This window comes from Loxodonta africana, chromosome 26 (genome assembly GCF_030014295.1).
Source record: "Loxodonta africana isolate mLoxAfr1 chromosome 26, mLoxAfr1.hap2, whole genome shotgun sequence".
In the NCBI taxonomy this organism is placed as follows: Eukaryota; Metazoa; Chordata; class Mammalia; order Proboscidea; family Elephantidae; genus Loxodonta; species Loxodonta africana.
This window is the reverse complement of record NC_087367.1, coordinates 18,157,339-18,172,372: the sequence shown is the minus strand read 5'-3', so window position 1 is coordinate 18,172,372 and position 15,034 is coordinate 18,157,339. Positions and strand designations below refer to the sequence as shown.

The 15,034-nt window shown below is 36.9% G+C and overlaps 1 protein-coding gene across 5 annotated transcripts in view; it reads left to right on the top strand.

Moving 5' to 3' along the window:
• Positions 1-15,034, top strand: part of PPM1B (protein phosphatase, Mg2+/Mn2+ dependent 1B) — an 83,988-nt gene that overhangs the window by 46,278 nt on the left and 22,676 nt on the right. For all 5 annotated transcript variants that reach the window (XM_064277146.1, XM_003416103.4, XM_023555328.2 and 2 more), the window contains 2 exons: positions 6,414-7,273; positions 14,770-14,887. In XM_064277146.1, coding sequence (XP_064133216.1) covers positions 6,414-7,273; positions 14,770-14,887 — 978 coding nt within the window. The remainder of the gene's footprint in view (positions 1-6,413; positions 7,274-14,769; positions 14,888-15,034) is intronic.

Below are 15,034 nucleotides of genomic sequence, written 5' to 3'. Positions count from 1 at the left end.
CGAATATATAAGTTCTTTAACCTTATTACGCATTCACTTAGCCAAGCTGAATTGCTGAGGTGAGTTGAGGGAGGGGAGATCTACTTTTTAAACAGACTTTCAATCTGCATTTAGCCCCAGTTTCACTTCCACTTCTAGAAAAAAAAACAGAGGTGCCCCTAAAAGCTGAGCCTTTTGGTGTGGTCAGGCAGTTTAAGCCAGGCTGCTTCTTGCTTTCCTCACAACTTGTTTAGTATTCCGCTAAGTCAGTTAGTACTGGTTCTTCTGCTTTCTGGCCTCCAAAATTCAGTTCTATTGTCTCCTCTCTCATTTTTATTTTTGAGGATTTAAATATTCCCTTTTTCATAGTGTACTGGGATTTTCAGACACATAAGAGACAAATACGTTCAGCCTTTCATTTTGACCGATGCATCTTTAGGTATTTTAGCTCATTTAGAGGTAAGCTTGGATTAGGTAAAACTTAAATGATTCTGGGCCTTTAGGTTGACTGTTTTTCTTCTGTTTTTGCTATTAAGTTACTTGAGAATCTGATTTACTTTGATCCCCTCTAAGAAAAAATGTATATAATAGATAGGTAGGTAGGTAGATAGATGCCTTCGAGTCAACTCTGACTCATGGTGATCCCATGTACCACAGAATGAAAAGCTGGATTTTTGTTTAAGCCAAGGTTTACTTAAGCCAACGTCTCCCCTTAGGGAGATTCTACTCCTTATTCCCACTGCTCTCTAATACCTGCTTCAGGGACGTGGAGAATATTCAGTTTTACCTTTGATACCTTATCTTGACATGGGCATGAGACTTTTCCCCCTTAATTTCATGTAAGATATTTGAGACAAGGTAAGAATCTCTAAACTTTTTCGAAGGGTAGAGGACATCCAAAGGGAAGTAAACGTAAAGCATAGTAATCAAATACATAATATCATTTGTGCCTTGTATTCTGAGCATAGCTTCTTCATATAGTATAGCTCCTGGACTACCTGCATGTGGCGGATACCGTTTTAGCATCCATTGACCTAGATCTCATTCCTAGATGATCCCCCCCCCGCCCGCAAGTCTTGATCTAAAAGAATAAAGTCCTTACACCACACTGAAGTGATGAGTTGTTTTTGCCTTAGGCCTTTCTCTTTCCAGTATGGTAGAAGGAATGTTCTTCCACCCCAGCTCTAGAGAAGTGTGGCCTTATGGTAAAGGCCAGATAGCAAATACCACATTTAGCGGGGAGGGAAGTGTTGCTTTGTTGAATCATATCACTCGATCTTTTTTTTTTTTTAATCATCAAACATTTATTCAGTACTTGTTTTGGCAGGGACACAAACATAAATTACTATTTGGGAATACGTAGGGCATCCTCAGAGGGTCATCAGTTATGCAGAGTAGCATGTGCTGAGCGTTAATGGAGGATGAAGAAGTAAATGGTAATGACGTTCACTAGAAGGAACATCTGGAGAGGATTTCTGGAGAAGGTAAGACCTGAACCTGGCTCTTCAGGAAGGATATATCACTTAGCAGAGCTGTAAGATAGTTAAGGAGAGAGGGCATAGTTCAAAAAGAAATAAATGTGCACATCCTGCTAGACAAAAATAGTTCTTCTGTTGATTTTGGGTCACAGTAGCAGTTACTATAAATGCTTAGTACAATAAATTTTTTTTCACTTTTATATGTATAAGTGACTTCCTATTTTGAAAAATATCAAACTATTCTCTGATGACCTGTTGACTGTTTTCTACTGTGCTGTCAATTTAGTTCATAAATGAGATATATGGTTGGGCTTGATTGTAAACCGAGGGCAGTCTCATGGTGAGGATGCCCCACTCACGACGTGATTGGTGAGAATAAATCAGCCACATCTTTGCTGACAGAGGCAAGGGGCTTGAAACTGTAAGTTTAAATTCAAAATAAGTTTTTATTTTAAACAAGGCTTCATATTATTTTTCTTGTTCTTTTTCAGAGAATTTACTGTCATAGTCACAGTATTAACAGAATACACTATATTTAATATTTTTAGGAAGAATAGACAATTTTTCCATTGAATTTTGGTCTGTTTTTTTTTTTTTTTCTTTAAGTTGGAGATTAGCCTTTTATCTTCTCCAGCAACCAAGAACTTTAGATGAAATTCTATTGCCTAGGTATGTTTCAGGGGAAAGAGAAAACATAGTTGCTTTCTAGTCTCTGTGATGTGGATCCATTTGACCTAAAGAGTAGAAATGAGTTTCTGAGGAAATTACTTAGCCTTTAAAAAATTGAGTGAGCTAAAGAAGGATTTAGGAATAAGGGAACCCGAAATGCTGCTTTATAGTCAGTTTTGCAAGTGTTTTAACAATCCAGTAGTGAGTGGTGTTAGTATCTTCTGAATATGTACCTTTGTGTGTATTTGACCTTATTTTGGACATTGTAGCAGAATTTCAATTTTAGTATTTGTACCTTTTAGCTGTGTTTTGACTGCTCCCTCTTCAGAGTTAGCTTGTAAGCAAACTCGAGGATATCAGGGTTTTTTGTATGAAGGCCTGTTCTGGAGAAGAAGAGTTTAGACTGTAGAGACCTGTCTAAATTCTAGGGCCTCTAGAACTTTTCTTCCGGATTTGTTGTTCTCAAGGAAGAGCACAATTGTCCTCAGTTGGGTTTGCTTACTCTTAGGTTATGCTTGCCCAGGCAAGAAGGGAGTGAAATGTTGGGTTCCCAAATCCGTGATTCCAAGATAAGTAGATAATGGACATCTCAGCAGGAAATAATGTTATTCTTAGAATATATTTCAGTACTAGTGCTTTGCCCCTCAAAACACATGTTAACAGCCAGATCCAGTTAAGTGGAACCATGTAACTGTGCCTGTACTTTTCTAAGTCTTTGTATGTGCTGCTTAATTCCTTCTTCTGCTCTCTCAGGTATCAGCTTGGTTTCTGCCTTTGAAAAAATTTTTAACTATGCAGGGCTTTTTTTGGCACCTCTTCTGGGCATACCTATACTTATTCCATGGTACGTCATATCACAGTGTGCTGTTATAACCTGTTTACTATTCTATGTCTTCCACCATAAGACTATGTAGTAGGTGCTCAGAAAATACTTGAATGAATGACTATTGTTATATGCATTTTTAATTTAATTGAAACATCAAAAGTATGTGTAATTTATTTTTGTGTTTTATGACACTGGTTATAAATGAAAAAAAAATTTTAAAAGAATTCAGTGCTATATGAACACTTGAAATCTTTTAAGTGATTTTTATAGTGTGATTGGGAGCTCCCTGGTTGGCACAAATGGTTTGTGCTCAACAACTAAACTAAAGGTTGATGGTTTGAACACCGCCCCCCCCCCCCCCCCCAGTGACACCATGGAAGAAAAGCCTGGCGATCTGCTTCTGTAAAGATTACAAAGAAATCCTATGGAGCAGTTCTGCTCTGAAACACATGGGGTTATCATGAGTCTGAACTGACTTAAAGGAATCACTTAAAGTGATTTAAGTAAATTACTTAAATAAAAAATGGTCCTCAAGCTTTTCAGGTATAAAAAACCAAAACCAAACCCATTGCCGTTGAGTCGATTCTGACTTATAGCGATCCTATAGGACAGAGTAGAACTGCCCCATAGGGTTTCCAAGGCTGTAATCTTTACGGAAGCAGACTGCCACTTCCTGCTCCCACTTGCAGATATAAAAAAAAAACAAAACAAAAAAAACCCAAACCCGTTGCCATCGAGTTGATTCCAACTCATAGCGACCCTAGAGGACAGAGTAGAACTGCCTCCTGGGGTTTCTAAGGAGCGCCTGGTGAATTTGAACTGCCGACCTTTTGGTTAGCAGCCGAACTGAACTCTTAACCACTGTGCCACCAGGGTTTCCACTTTCAGATAAAAGGACCCCTGTTAAGGTATAATTTCTCAGATTGTTACTTCATAGTACAATTACTATATAATTTTTTTTTATTGATTAAAAGTAAATAGTAGGAAAGGAGGGCGAGAATGTTTTCACAACTCAGCTTAATCAATGTCACTGAATTGTACTTGTAGAAATTGTTGAATTGGCATATGTTCTGTGTATATTCTCAACAAAAACAAAAATAAATTATATATAAAAAAGTGAATAATAATATGCCCCTGTGTGTACAATAATGTGTTTTTCTTAAATAAGGCAATGGAAAAGGAGACACGTGTAGAGGACATTGTTTGTTCAGTCTTCAGACAATGCTTCCTGTGTACGTATTCTCAGCCTTGTAAAAACTCTGAAGCCCACAGAGTTGTATAGACCAGTGATCTCTAAAGTGGGTGTGCGGAACGATCTATTTGTGTTCATTTTAAAAACAACAGCAACAACAAAAAACCCAGAACTTCTCTTTATTGTCTTTTGTCTTGGAAAAGGTGATTAAACTACTTTTAACATAGTAACTGACTTTGTCTTCTCCACCCTGGTAGTATGTCCAATGGTCTGGTAGAGTCTTCACTCCCTGATTTGTATTAATTGGTATATCATAGGAAACCCTGGTGGGGTAGCAGTTAAGAATTACAGCTGCTAACCAAAAGGCTGGCAGTTTGAATCCACCAGGCACTGCTTGGAAACCCTATGGGGGCAGTTCTTCTCTGTCCTGTAGGGTCGCTGTGAGTCGGGCTATGAGTCGAGATCGACTGGACTACAACGGGTTTGGTATATCATATTGCAATTTACATGTGATTACATTGATTTTTAAATGATCTAATTTTAATTAAACTATCTTCAAAAAATGGATAAGTGACTGTAAAAGAGAATTATAAAATTCAGATTGAATGTAATTCTAATAAAGCACACATGGGTATACAACACAAAAAATGTTAGAATTGATAGGTCTCCTAATTCGAGTGTGAGCTCTTATTATGGCATAAAAACTATGATATAAAAAAAATAGTCAGACCTAACAAATACGTCCTTGAGAAAATCTGAGGTTGTTAAGAAGACTGTTTGAAATAGGGGTCTGTATTTGCTATTAGAAGAACTGTAACCTTGCCTAAGTGTACTTGTATCTTGAAATAAAGCTAAATGATAGTAGGAAATCATAAAAAATTAGCAGAACACTTAAAAACTAAGCATTCTGAGGATAAAGAGTAACCTTTAGGAGTTTTTTCAGAGAGGTCTGATAAATCCATACAACTCTTACTCCAGTACTTTACAAAATTTCACTATGAATGTTTAGAAAGTCCTTTGAGGTTTCTCACTTAATAGTAAGACAAGAAAGCTGTACCTCTGGGAAAACCCTTGTTTTTCCCTACTTAGATCAAAATGACTGAAATAGTACATGAAACATATGGCAAAAAGTTAAAATGCATTCCTCCGTCAGCAAATGCCTTTGCAGTAGGCCTAGTAAACTTTGCTGATGTGAAGAAATCAGTGTCAGAACAGATAGACACAGTGTGGAAGATTTGCTTCGAGGCTGGTAAAAGTATAGGTATTTCTAACATACCTTACCCGGGGTGTTCATTCGCTCATTGTGTTTCAGTAATAAAGACTACTTTTTTGTGTGAATAGTAAAGCAAAGAGATGCTAGACAAATATTTATCACTAGAAAAGCAATTTTGATTTCAATACATGTTTTGGAAGTCTTTCTAAAATATGTTAGCATACTTGCCTCCTTTAGTATATTAAACAAGATAATGCACCGTTCTGAATATTCTCATTGTTCAGGCTCATATAAGATGAGGCTGGAGTTTATGTCAACCTTAGATTTATTGTTTAAGTGGAATTAAAAAAAAAATTCTTAACCAAGCTTATTATCTTGGCTTTTCTTTCTCCTAGAATAGTAGTTCTTAACCTTGGCTGGACCTTGAAATCACCAGAGATCCACTGCCGTCAAGTTGATTACGACTCAAAGTGACCCTATAGGACAGAGTGGAACTGCTCCACAGGGTATCCAAGGAGCACCTGGTGGATTTGAACTGCCAACCTGTTGGTTAGCAGCTGTAGCTCTTGACCACTATGCCACCAGCGTTTCTGAAATCATCAGAGGGGCTTTTAAAAAACTGCAGATATCTGTGTTCCGCTCTTAGAGATTCTGATTTGATTGTCTGGTGATTCTAAGGTACTAGGATTAAGAAACCACTGCGCTAAAAGAGGAAACCCTGGTGGCATGGTGGTTAAGTGCTACGGCTGCTAACTAAAGGGTCAGCAGTTCGAATCTACCAGGCGCTCCTTGGAAACTCTATGGGGCAGTTCTACTCTGTCCTATAGGGTCGCTATGAGTCGGAATCGACTTGACGGCACTGGATTTTGGGTATGCTAAAAGAAAGATGCATGGGGAAAATTTCTTTTGTTTTGCATTTCAATCAATTAGGATGTTACTATAATTAAGAGGTAATATATATTGAGATAGGAATTACTAGAGAGTAGGTGGAATATTGTAGGTACATATTGTATTGAATTTAAACATTTAACACCTACAATTTTTTTTTTCTTTCAGATTCATTACTAAACATGGGTGCCTTTTTGGATAAGCCCAAAACTGAGAAACATAATGCTCACGGTGCTGGGAATGGTTTACGCTACGGCCTGAGTAGCATGCAAGGATGGAGAGTGGAAATGGAAGACGCCCACACAGCTGTCGTGGGTATTCCTCACGGCTTGGAAGACTGGTCATTTTTTGCTGTTTATGATGGTCATGCCGGATCCCGAGTGGCAAATTACTGCTCCACGCATTTATTAGAACACATTACTAATAATGAAGACTTTAGGGCAGCGGGAAAATCAGGATCTGCTTTTGAGCCTTCAGTGGAAAATGTCAAGAATGGTATCAGAACTGGCTTCTTGAAAATTGATGAATACATGCGTAACTTTTCAGACCTCAGAAATGGGATGGATAGGAGTGGTTCAACGGCAGTGGGAGTTATGATTTCTCCTAAACATATTTACTTTATCAACTGTGGTGATTCACGTGCTGTGCTGTATAGGAATGGACAAGTCTGCTTTTCTACCCAGGATCACAAACCTTGCAATCCAAGGGAGAAGGAGCGAATCCAAAATGCAGGAGGCAGTGTCATGATACAGCGTGTTAATGGTTCATTAGCAGTGTCTCGTGCTCTGGGGGACTATGATTACAAGTGTGTCGATGGCAAGGGCCCAACAGAACAACTTGTTTCTCCAGAGCCTGAGGTTTACGAAATTTTAAGAGCAGAAGAGGATGAATTTATCATCTTGGCTTGCGATGGGATCTGGGATGTTATGAGTAACGAGGAGCTCTGTGAATTTGTTAAATCTAGGCTTGAGGTATCTGATGACCTGGAAAATGTGTGCAATTGGGTAGTGGACACTTGTTTACATAAGGTATGTACATTTTTTTGTTATAATTAAAATGCCCTATTGATTTTGAATAGCATGGGTAAGTAAAATAAACAATCTTAAATTTAAAAAGAATTTTAGGGTTTGATTAGGGAAGACCTGTATATTTTCATATACTTTCTTCCCCAGAATTGGTTTTGCTGTTTCCTGCCATCCCTGTTCTCCCAAACCTTCTATTTGAAAATTAAGTTTAATGAGATTGTAGCATTTTTCGTTACTTAAGTACTTAATGGTTTGTTGGTATTCAGAATTATGGAGTTTGATTTAATTCCTCGACATTGGCAATAGCCTTCTTGTGCCTCTTGGGAAGCAGTTTGTTAAAATATGTATATAGTAGAATTCTGTACTAGATATACTAAAAGATCAATAAAAAAAAAGATCAATAGCCACATAAAATATTGCAAGATATGCCAGAAACCTAGGCTAAGTATAGTTTTGCAATTTAGTTCCGAGCTTCCTAGCAGCCAAGACAGAAACTAAAGTGAAAGCATGAGTCGTGTATTTCTCATTGTCTCAGAAAAGAAGCTTTTCCTGGCAATAAAATCTACAAGAGACTTACACGTGACACTGTGTGTAAGTAATATTATATGACGTGGTGAGTAATATGTAGTACTTTCGTAGAAGATAGAAAAATTCTTTTCCTCTATAGATTTTTTTTTTAATCATTAACAATGAAAAAAAAAATAAAATGTAATATTGTGAAAAATTCCTGTGGAACATTGAATTTTCTATGAGTCTTGATACAGTGATAGAAAAAAAAAATGCAGAGTAATTTGCACTTGGCTTTTATGTGTTTAAAATATTCAGTTGTTTACAGTAGGTTTTCTGACAGCACCTGCTATGTAGCAGTCAATTAAAATTTGAGTTATTTGGCCGGTGCCTGGAGTGTGCAAGTGTTTTATGGCTCTAGTTGAAAAGATACCAAGGCAAAACTGACTTTTTGCTATATGAGTCTGACTTATCTATCCTGTGTAGATGGAGAACCATTCTGTTTTCCCATCAGGTGAGTTGCTTTGGAAGCTACAAGTATAGCCAAAAATGTTTCTCAAGAAGGATCTTTAAAAAATACCTGTTGCTTTCGAGTCGATTCCAACTCATAGCAACCCTATATGATGAGTAGAACTGCCCCATAAGGTTTCCAGGGAGTGGCTGGTGGATTCAAACTACCTACCGACCTTTGGTTAGCAGCCAGGCTGTTAACCGCTGTGCCACCTGGAGGATCTTTGAGTCTATGCAAATGTCCAGATTTCGATGAAGGATGTACTACTTCTCCATAGGTTGCAAAGAGAGAACTTCAAATAGAGCAATTTAAGAGCTGGTGTTACCATTGGACAGCTTTTTTCCTGAAAGGTTCTCGTGATGGTACCTCTGGCTCCTCTTAATTTTTTTTTTTTTCCCACAAGAGTACTGTATCCTTTTACTTCTCAGGATGAGTTAAGTACAGAAGTACTGATCGTTGTCAGTGATCAGATTGCAAGTGGTATTAGAAATTTCTTTCTCCTTGGACTCTAAATGAGATGATTCTGACTAGTAGCTTTTTGAGATGCAAGCAGACATAAGTTGTTTTGCCCGACTATCAAATGAAAACAGCATTTTCTCCCTTCCATTATAACAATATATGCTTGTTAAAAAAAAAAAATACCGAAAATATAAAGAAACCCTCAAAATTATGCTACCCACTCAGGTTGGCTTTCATTGTTTTGAGGTGTATCTTTCCAGTCTTATCTGCTGGTAAACGTGTACTTTCTTTAAACATTGTGCTTGGTATTCTGCAACCAGCTTTTTCATTCAGCAGTAATTTTATAGTGAGATCTCCATGTCTGTAAGTATTGATCTATATAACTTTACTTGGCTGCATTGCATTCTATAGAATTAATGACATTTAGTTTTGAGGGATGTGGGTATTGGTGATTCAGTGATAGAATTCTTACCGTCCACGCTGTAGACCAAGGTTCTCTTCTTGGCGGGCACACCTCATGCACAACCATCACCTGTCGGCGAAGGGGATTGCATCTCGCTCTGATGCTGAATGGGTTTCAGCAAAGCTTCAGACTGAGACAGAGTAGGAAGAAAAATCTGGCAAGCTACTTCTGAAAATCAACCAGTGAAAACCGTATGTATCACAACGGTCAGATCCACAACCCATCATGGAGATGGTGCAGGACTTGGCAGCTTTTCGTTCTGTTGCTCAGGGGGTTGCCCGGAGTCTGGCTTGACTCATTGCAGTTAACAACAACAGTTTTGAGAGAATTGCCAAAAGCCTATTAGGTCTGTAATTTGGAGTAAGGAAACAAGTTTGTAAAGTAGACAAGTGGATGAGTTTTCAGGAATTTTGACCCCACCTCTCTGACTAGTATTTAAATGAATCTGGTGATGTATCTTCACTGGATAGCTTTATCAGTTTAAGGTGATTAAGTATTCACTGTTGATGGTGTTAAAAAGTTTTAGATAGAGTTTTGGCCTCTCTGAAATGAGGAATGATAGTGTCAGGGACAAGAGGTTGGGGCGCATGAATCATTCAGTTTTAGTGGGAGTGGGTCATCACAGCTCCTCTGGAAGAAGCTGCCTTCAAACTGTACCAGTTTTCAGAAGCTAGTTAGCTATTTTGTATAGAAGCATAACAGACTTAGGAATTCTTTAACCACTGAAAGTTACTTATGGAATTAAGCCTTTCTGTTTCTGCTTTTTTAATGCCATAATTTTGTCGTTTCAGTTGTTTATAAGATCAAGGGATAGCAATATTACAAACAGAATGTATTTAAAATAGAAGGTAATTAATTTTAATTCCATCTGAAAGATTGAATTAAAAAAAAAGATTTAAAAATCCACATAAAGCATTGAGCCCAGTGCTTTACACGTGGCTTTGCTCCGTAGATGTTAGCTGTTTAAGGGGAGAGAGAGGAGATCCAGTCCTTGAATAGGTGTTTTCTGATAGGAGATTTAAATGAAGTCTTAACGTTTTCTCACACTTCTAACACTTGTCAAGCCTTAGCAGTTTACAGAGCACTTTGATTGGTTAGTTTATGGAATCTTGGTAGACTGTGATAATCATCATGGTCATAATCACAACCATATTGATAAGTTAATGCTTTCTGTGAGCCAGAGGCTGTTCTCAGCACTTTGCACATAGTTTAACTCATTTAGTTTTTACAACAACCGTGCCAGGTATAGCCAGCATCATTATTGTTGATGATGATAATTTTTCAGATATGTAGTTTAACAATATTAAGCTGTAAGTATGGATGACTCTGGTTAAGTGTTGTCCTATTTAAGTATTTAACTTTAGAGGAGAATGGTCCCTAAGAAAGCAGCCTTCTCATTTTATTGCCAAATTCATGGTGTTTAATGCCAACTAACTTAAGGTTGTATAGAATATGTAATTGATATTTGCATAGCCCTTTATAGCTTGTAAATCATGCTCATATTTTTTTTCAAACCTTATGGTAACCTGAGCTGAAGAAAATGAACTTTTTTATTTCCAGTATGCCAGTAAGGAAATAGAGGGTGTTGGACATTAAAAGATAGCCCTAAGTTATGTACTTGGTGAGTGTGGAAGCTGAGACTAGAATCCAAGTTTTCTGATTCACACTTGGTATTTCTGTTACCAATGTTTCCCAGAAGAGTTTGCTAAAGAATCTTTTTTTTGGTCTGAATTTTTTTTTCCCCAAGGGAAACGTTAAGACTCTTCTTCTTCTTCTTTTTTTTTTTTTTCAATTAGTATTTTTTGTAACAAATGCAAAGATGTTTGAAGTAAAGTTGTTAATCTTTATTTTCCTCATTTCTAGTCTCATCCCCCTTAGGTAAGCACTATTAACAGTTTGCTCTGTGAACTTCCAAATGTTTTTCTATGTTTATTCAACATACATAAGCATAAAAATAGAGCTTTCTTTCAAGACTTTTTTTCTTTGCTTGCATTTTACAGAAATGGGTAGTACTGTGCATGTTACCATACCGCTTTGTTTTTCTTATGTAAATTGTAAGTCAAGTCAATATTTCTTTAATTTATTCTTTTAAAATACTGATTTCCCTGAATTTAGTTTATATACCAGCTATCAGAAGTTTATGTTAGAACATGAGCTAGTACTCAATAGTTAGGTAAAAACGAAGGAAAATAATGATTTCTTTTCCAAAGGTACTATCAATGCAGATTTTTGATAACAACATGGAAAATGTGCTTATATATCCTTCAGAAATAACTGTTTAGCTCTGAACTTAGGTCCTTTCCAATGTAATGTTCAGAAAATGTAATCTCAAGTAATGCGAAAGTAGACGTAGAATGGGGCGCGTTCAGTGTTTTGAGGTTGCAGAAGGACTGATGTAAAGCAGTGCAGTGTAATGCAGAGGTTCCCAACCTTTCTTGTTTCGTAGAGCCCTTAGTATCTCAGTGTTTTCACAGCACTACTTGACCAAACTTAGTAAGTAGATCCAAACAACTTAATGAGTGTATATGTCCCAACAAAATTATACATATACATTGAAGAAAAAATACATTTTTATTCATTCTTTTAAAACCCAATTATTAGTGGGACGTGTGCATCAGCTGGGCATTGCATACCTTCTCAAACCTTGGAATCATTGGACATCACCACCCTCATTTCCTGTTTCACAGTTGATTTTTGCGGGAACTTTTTATCACTGCAGCCCCCAGAGTCTCAGCTTTGCAAAGATATATCATTGAGAGGAATGTAGCATTATTTAATGTTGAAACTGTGAGTTACCTTGAGCTAGGTTGAGCCAGTTTGCAGTGTCCACAGATGTTGACTATCTCTGTGTTTCCCCTTCATTTAAAGTAGCCCCCCCTGCTTCTGCGAGTGTGCTGTGGTATCCCAGAGCTTCTTGGTGCACTTTTTGCACATTGAGTTTAGTGTTAAGAACATAGGCTCTGGAACCAGAAAGCTGGGTTTTAAGTTCTGGTATGCCACTTAGTGTGAATTTGGGCAAAGCCTCAGTTTCTTCATATTTATAAAATAGGGATGATGTCTTCCTCATGGGATTGTTGGGACCAAAGCTCTTGGTGAGTTTTTGAACAGTATCTGCTTTACAGACCTCCATAAATTTTAGTTCTGTTGATGGTAGTTATGAAACAAAGAGGTAAATTTATATAAAGGAGAAGAAATATGGGCTGAAAGAATAAGGTAAGGGTGGGAGAAGTGAATATTCTTTGAAAAAAAGTAATTATAGTCTTCATCTTTTCATGGATGGGTGCAACTGGTCTATTCTTCACCTTGGCTGTTGCTTTGGTAATCGTAGTATATGCCAGGGAAAGTGTTAAAAATTTTTTTGACTTAAAAAAAATGAAGAATATTGATGGTTCACTTAGCAGATATTCTTTTACTTACTGACCATGGCAGTTATGAAGATTGTGCTCACAACCTAGTACCTATGCTAAGACTTGGTTCTGTGGCGCTGGCTACTTTAACCTATCTATTAACGTTCTCATTCCTTAACATGGTACTGCTGTACTGGTGTCAAGTAGCCAGTCTTTAAATATTTGAATAACTGCTTTAGTTCTCCAAGATGTGTCTTTTGTTTTTAAAACATGTTCATTTAATTCTCGGGACTTAATGAAAAGTGTATACTCAATCATGCAAGGATGATTTGTCTCTAGAAGACAATACACACAAAGGGGAGGGCCTTTTAAAAGCATACTTTGTGTTTGAAGAAAATCACCTTTATATAGAATAGAAGGAGCATCACTGAAGTCACAAATGCCCAAGATATAAATGTGAGTTATTTCCTTTAGATATCTTGGCGAGGGGTGGGGAGGAGTAAACTTCTCGAAACTATCTTTTGGTTTATCTTCCAACTGGTTAGATCTGTATTCTATAACTTATAAAATCTAATGGAAATTATATATATATATATATATATATATAATGAAATTGATGAAGTTTTCATGTTATTGTTACCGAAATAGAAAATGGTTAGGAAAAACTAGATATCTAAAAATCTAAGGTGTTAATTCTGCTTATTAATGAAACTGCTTTTTAAAAAATCATTAGTGTTATAGTAATGCTTGACTCTTGAATAAGATCCATGGTACAGTTTTAAATTTTTGTTTGACCTGAACTTCTATGGTAAATGCCTGATTCCTGTGCCATATATTGAATCCTTTTTTGTTGTTCAAAACTATACATCTTCATACACTATTTTTAATATTAAGCCATTATGGACTTTTTGGTGGGTTTCATGAAAGAATGAGATTAGTTTGGCCCAGTTTGGAAATTCTGATTTTCCAGGTATTGGGAATCTGATTGTAGACTCATGACAGTTCTTCCTATCAAAACGCTAGAGTCTGTGGATAGAGATACTTCTTTTGAAGGCTTCTTAGACTTAACCTCTACTGTTTTCGAACTTTGCTCCATTGACCTAGGAGATGGTGGCAGAAGTCCTCCAAGGTCTGCCTGTCCTTTTGGCTGCATACTGGATTGTTTAATATGGGTTCTGGAAAGGTGGCAAGTCTGAACCAAGCAGTGCCTGCCTAGATTAGGCCGAAATAACCGGGTGTGTCCTTGGCTTCTTTCACTGGCACTGGCAAACCCCACTATCAGACAAAATAGCCTACCCTCCTCATTGACACAGTTTTCAGGGGTGGTAAACAGAAAAAAAATATCTGGGGAAAAAAAATCACTGTTTTTAGAAACGTAAAGTAATATGCCTATAGAAAAGTAAGAAGAAGATGTTTTTAATTTATTGCTCATAGTCTCATGGTAATAGAGAAGTAATATACTGTGCTTCCTTTAACATAGATCATTTATGAGGGTGTGGTTTAAAAGACAGCAGGAAAATATATCCTTAAAAATCAGCATTTTTAATTGTTCTCTAAAGACCCTGAAACTCTTCGTGATTCTGTACAACAGCCTGAAGTCTTTTCTTTGAAAGTTATACATCTGACCACGGTTGTATCTCAGCCTCCTAAGTTAAACGGCACTGTTTGATGCTGCATCCTCAGAACAGCTTCAGACTGAATGTTTTCTTTGCTTATAGTTTCACAGTTTAACTCGAGTACTGTGCTGATCTGCATTTTTTAGCTGTGTCTGAGATTTCAGGAGAGTTGTGATGGCATTGTTCTGATATGAGCTGATTAGGTAGAAAAAATTTGCACATGTGTTTGGGAGGGTAATTGTTGGGCTTAAGCCACTTTGGGAATATAGGAATAAGATTTTGAGTGGGAACCAGTTTAGGAGGTTTAATATATGTGAAGCTTTCTTCATTTTTCAGGCTTTGGAATGGTGGTGGATAAGAAGAATAGCTACACAGAATAAAAAATCCAAAAATATAGATCTTCCCATACCTAGAGACTTTGTTCTTCAGACTGTGCTTAAAATTGTTCTTTGGAATAAAAATTGTGTTGAATGTATACATTTTAGGTGATTAAATACACTATAATTGCTTAAGGTAATTAACTCTTTAGAAGTAAATAATGGAAAGTTGGTAGAATATAAAATATAATTTTTTCATTTTCCTTCTTCAATATACAGGGAAGTCGAGATAACATGAGTATTGTGCTAGTTTGCTTTTCAAATGCCCCCAAGGTCTCAGATGAAGCGATGAAAAAAGATTCAGAGTTGGATAAGCACTTGGAATCAAGGGTGGAAGGTAAGAAAGGAGCTTTTTATTTAGAAGGAAAGATAAGTATTCTTCCATGTTTATCAAATAATTCTTTTCTAATTTCCTTAGAAAAAATGCAATTAAGTATTCCAAAACAAAGCCTAATATCCACACATCTGTCTCCCTAAGATTTAC